Source organism: Octodon degus, unplaced genomic scaffold (assembly GCF_000260255.1).
Source record: "Octodon degus isolate 3935 unplaced genomic scaffold, OctDeg1.0 scaffold00261, whole genome shotgun sequence".
Classification (NCBI taxonomy): Eukaryota; Metazoa; Chordata; class Mammalia; order Rodentia; family Octodontidae; genus Octodon; species Octodon degus.
This window is the reverse complement of record NW_004524837.1, coordinates 1,631,881-1,637,239: the sequence shown is the minus strand read 5'-3', so window position 1 is coordinate 1,637,239 and position 5,359 is coordinate 1,631,881. Positions and strand designations below refer to the sequence as shown.

General features: G+C 47.5%; 1 protein-coding gene across 1 annotated transcript in view; it reads left to right on the top strand.

The window, feature by feature from the left end:
- Nucleotides 1-3,779, top strand: part of Rnaset2 (ribonuclease T2) — a 27,201-nt gene extending 23,422 nt beyond the window's left edge. The window contains exons 8-9 of the mRNA XM_004646234.2: nt 2,606-2,680; nt 3,490-3,779. Coding sequence (XP_004646291.1) covers nt 2,606-2,680; nt 3,490-3,699 — 285 coding nt within the window. The 3' untranslated portion in view covers nt 3,700-3,779. The remainder of the gene's footprint in view (nt 1-2,605; nt 2,681-3,489) is intronic.
- Nucleotides 3,780-5,359: the final 1,580 nt, after the last annotated feature.

The window sequence follows — 5,359 nt, the reverse complement described above, 5'->3', positions numbered from 1 at the left end:
GGCTGCTGCGCTCAGTTTGACTGTCTTTGTTATGTTCTCATTGCTGTGACAATGTATCTAAAAACTACAAGTTAAAGAAGAAAAGGCTTATTTTGGCTCACATTTTGTAAAGGTCTCAGTCCACAGTGCTGGTTCAAGGCAGGGTGGTGTGGCAGAGGGGCTGGAAGAGGGAAAGAATTTATCAGTTGGCAGGCAGGAAGCAGTGAGCCTTCATCTTTCCTGTCCTGTTCATCCAGTCTGCACACTATGCTGAGCCAGTCAGTGGACCCACATCATGCATATGATTTAGTCGCTTCCAAAAGCCCCACCTGTGAGTGTATGAGGTTTTGGGGGAGACATCTAGATAGAAAGCGTGATACTGACCAAATGCCCTTCTAACTTGTGTACTTTAGATTTTACATGAGGTTTTTTTTTTTTTTTTTTTTTTTTCTTTTGCACACTGATTATGAATCGAAGGCTATGAGGACAGGGGCTTGGAAGCACAGATCCATGGCCCTTGCTGGAAAGTGTGTATGCTGCCAGTTCTGAGGGATCGGTGGAATATGAGTTTGGAAAACCCCTTCAGCTTGATAATATGTTATAATTGAAGAAAGTCATTTAGGACTTTTTGTTTTTTTCTATGATTAACTGGATGATACAGAAATTTAAGTATGAGTAGGTCTTATTGTCTGGGCAGGGTCTAGAAAACATCGTTTTCACTTCTAGGTTGTCTGATTTACTAACAAAATTCTCTTGGATCTCGGGCTGCAGCCACACTCACTGTAGGTGTTGCGCTGGTGCTGGTACATACTCCTGGCAGGGCAGTGTGGTCCAGATCTGTCCCAGCTGAAGCAAAGATGGGCATCACCTGCAAGGCCCAAGATGCTATCTATGCCTCTGTGGAAAAGGGGAGGACGCTAGCTTTTGAGAAATATATCAGATTCTTTGAGGCAGCTTTTGTATTTATCACACAGAAAGGATTTAAAGAAAGGCTGAAAGCAACTGATTTTAGCAGTTCTGTGGTTCTGGATGTTGAAGAGTTTTTGTGGCCTTGGCAGTTGGTGTGCTAAGTGGTGCCTTTGTCTCGCCTTCATTGGCGTCTGTGAGGCTGTAGTCATTTTCCCAGTTGCTGCCTGTTGTGTTGTCCATGGAGAGTAGAGTATGTGAGAACAGTGAGTCAAGGACGAGCCAGCAGCTGTGAGCATGGGCAAGGCCTCTGGTCCTCGTCTGAACTGTGTGATGGGAGTGAGGGGAATGGGCTGTGTATTTTTACCCAGAGTTTGGTACTTAGAGATCTGGGGGCAGCAATGACAGCTGTCATTGAGCTCTCTGCCAGGTGTCAGAATGCATGCAGGGGCTCAGGCAGAGGTCCCGGTCCATCACACTGAGTCTGACTTTCCTCAGGTTTCCATCCAGGCCCTTTCCACACATTGGCTTTATGGGCAGAGCAGTTGCCTTGCAGGCACACTTACAGGGAGCTGCTTGGGCAGAAGCTTCCTGGGAGGTGGAGCCTCCTGGAGGCAGAGGCCCTGAGGAAGAGTATCCTAAGGAGGAGAGGCAGGTTGTGTTGGAGGGCAGGAATGGACACCTCTTCAAAGACCAGGAGCAGAGCAGAGTGCTATGTGAGAGAAGGCCAGCCAATCACATTATGACGTGAGGACATCATCACAGAGCAGCACTAGTGTGGGCTCCAGAGCAGACCTGTGTCTCCCAGTTGTCTGCTGCTGGAGTGGGGGTGGAGTAGTGGAGGAAATGACTGCCCTTCAGGGAGCTGTGGGTAGACCATGTGGAGGAGGTAGGCCTGGCTGTGGAGGACAAGGCCCAGGCCACCATGGGACTCGACCGATGGAGAAGGGCAATTGGATCTGCCTGGATAATTACAATCTGAGGATTCTACCAGGACCAAGAGGCAAAGTTTAGAGGGGAGGGTGGAGCGGAGAGCTCTGGAGGGCGGCCCTATGTCAGTGTGGGCCGAGGGGCATAGGAATTACCCACTGCAAAGCATGCAGATTGAGAGGGGCCCTTGTCCTCATGTGGGGTTTGACTCCAAAGAGAAAGAACACAGAAGACTAGCGATGGAGGTGTCTGTCATGATGTCTGGGGCTCCTTTTGCTGAGATGGAGCAGGTCAGAGCACCTGCAGGTTGTACTTAAGTGTGCAGTTTGGGATGGAAGGTGGGTGCTCCCAGAGATCTTTTGTGATGTAAGAGGTAATTACGGTGGAGAGTTGCAAGGGGAACAAAAGCTTAGAGTGGAAGGAGTGAGAAAGCTTTGAGAGCCACAGAAGACAAAATAGAAGTTGGTTGACACAGGTAGCTGTCTTTTGGGCATTTTAGGTAGGGCAGCTCTGGCCAGGAGAGACAGTGGGATGGAACAAGACAATAAGGTGGAGTTTGGCTGCTCCGGGGGAGAAAAGTGGATGCAGAGGAGGAAAGGGAGTGGTGGGAGGACGGGGTGGGTGCTGCTGCTGGCTTCCCCTTGGCAGCAGGGGAGGGCATTCTCGAGCTTCTCCAGGCTGGGGAGCCCCCAGGAGGACCAGTCACTAGAACACTGCATTCTACATGGAGCAGAACTATTCAGTTTTTCCAGTTAAGTTTTGTGTCTAATACACTTTCATTTCATGTCAGATTTCAGATTTTAAAGATGCGCTTACCAGAATCTATGGCGTTGTCCCTAAGATCCAGTGTCTTCCATCCACGCAGGTCAGGCATGTCATTTGGTCATTCTTTCTATTTTCACTGTGATGATTTCAAAGTGGAATTGTACGTAGGCATGCGTGTCTGTGTCCTTGTCCTATGTGCACGTGTGTGAGCATATGCTGTGTGTGCACAGGCGTGTGCCTGGATGCTTGTGTGAGCACAGGCATGTGTGTGTGTATGTGTATTTAACAACCAAAGTGTTTTTCCCCCCACAATCCTAGGTTAGGATTTGCTCTCTTGCCACCTAGCTCTAACAATATGCCTAACCTAGAAGGATGCTCATGTAGGGAGGTGGAAATAGATAATTAGAAAATGCCTGAGCTTCATGTTACTAGTCTAAATCATTTAAATTGCAGTCATTTGTCCAATTTATTGACAAAATTGTTTCATTTTGTTAGTTGATAAAGACTTGCTTTAGAAGTATGGTGCTGTACCCCTTTAAATGCTATTTATTCTTCCAGTGTCTTGATGTGTATCCATTTGGGGTCTGCATGAATCCTTGTAAATGTTTTTAAAATTTTTCTCCAAGCCAAATACATATCCTTCACATAGGGCTAGGGGGGGTAAGCATCCGGGGTGACTGGGGGAGCAAGCCTCAGAGGAGCCCTGTCCACAGTGCAGTCACCTCAGCTGTTACTACCGTGCTGGCCAGCTTCCTCTGTTGGTGGAGGGGCTACTTCTAGAGCCCGGAGTCTTAGGTCTGGAGCCCCTGTTCCTGTCATCTTAGGTCAGCTCTCTGAAGTATCATGTTCCCCAAACTGATGCTATTCCAAGGTCTCGATTTTTAAGCATCTGTTACTTTTTATTTTCAGGGTGAGAATGTGCAAACAATTAGTCAAATAGAGCTGTGCTTCACTAAGGAGGACTTCCGTTTGCGGAACTGCACGGAGCCTGGGGAGCTGCCAAAGCAGGAAGTGTGGCTGTCCAGGGTCACTGCCACACAGTCAATGATGGTCTGTGAAGATGGCCCAGTCTTCTACCCCCCACCTAAAAAGATCAGAAGGACCAAGTATTATGTCTAAATTTTGGAAATAGTCTGTATTCTGCAAATTAAGGGAAGTTCATAAATCAACTGCTTTTTAAAAACTGAATCCAAAACCTTTAAAAATGTGTCTTGCTTCTTTCTTCAGTGTCTGTGGGTTGATTTTGGTCCCTGTGCAGTTAGTGATCCGCTGGGTTACACTTCCTATAAATGTGAGACCTGCAGATTAGTTGGTGTCAGGCCTCACTGCCTGTCCAAAGCTACCCAGATGTAAGCCACAGCTACGTGTCAAGAAATTTAAGTAGAGTTCAAGGCATTCCTTCCCCCTCAGGTGGTATGTTCTAGAACCTTGACGTACATCTTCTCCAGGGGTGGCATGGCTTTGTTTCTGGGCTGTGTCAGGATTAGCTGTTGTGGCTGCATAACCTGTGGTATGGGTCAGTGGTGGCCTGGGGTGGGGCTCAGGGCTTTCTTGTGTGAGCTTTACTGCAACTGCCTTTCCCCATGTGTTCTGTCTGGTCTCTGCTTGTGTTGAGTGTTTTGTGGTTTGTTTTTTTTTTTTTTTTTTCCTGGTTATATTAGATAGGTTCATGTCCAGTTTTATCTAAAAGAGTAATACAGATAGATAGATAAGATAGATAGATAGATAGATAGATAGATAGATAGATAGATAGGGAGATATATGGGGTTTTTTGATACTTTATTTGGTACAGGGTCTCACTGTGCAGCTCCAAGCCCTAGTGATCCTCCTGTCTCAGCCTCCCCAGCACTTGGATTACAGGCATGCACCAACATGCCCGGTTTTGGTGCCCAGCTTGGTGCGGGGCCAGCACAGCATGCAGTACTGGGGAATTGCACTTGGCAGGCAGGTGCTTATACCACTGAGCTATCTCCCCAGCCATATATACAAGTTTAAAATCCAGAACAACAATGTTTTTAAAAATGATTTTCAGACTGGCTCACAAGCAAATCCTAATTTCACAGTCTATAGGACACAAATCTGCAGTGCATTAGTTCAGAAAGGCAGGGCTTGCAGGGAACCCTGTCCAGGCACATGAGTGAGCAGCTCTGTGTGCCAGGGCAGTGTCCTGGCAGGGAGGGGTTCTTCAGGCCTCCGGGGGAGTGCAGGCCAGGACTGACAGAAGCAGTTGTTTACATTTGCTAAGATGGAAGAGCTGGCAGCGTGCCCGCAGGGACTGTCCCCACTTGGCCGCAGTTCCCCCACATGGCCTGGTCCCTCTGCTGCTCCTTTTTGATCTGATGCCTATTTCTCCTGGGCCTGCTGGCTCAGAGTGCATTTCTCTCCTACACCGACAGTTTGTTTTGAGATATAGGTGAGCAGAGCCAGGTGCAAACAGGAATTTTGCCTCTGGGTTCGTAGCCCCTCCCTCAGAGGGTCCTTCTGAAAGGAATTGCAATATTCAAGGTTGTTAAATGGTGGCTATTGCTTGAGTCATCTAATAAACATGGCTCGAGGCTGGAGTTTCAAGGTCAGTGTTTGCAGAAGAGCCTGGTTTTGAATTGTGTTTATTTTATAGCCTTGGAGGGTCAAGGAAGGAAGAGCTAGCAGTGCTTCTCAGATACAGCCTAACATCTGTCATTGCCTCTCAAAACAAGACATTATTTTGAAAAGTAAGGTGCATTTGGCACCTTAGTCTGAGCAATTCTTGAGAGCAGGCACAGGTTTAAACAAGGAAACA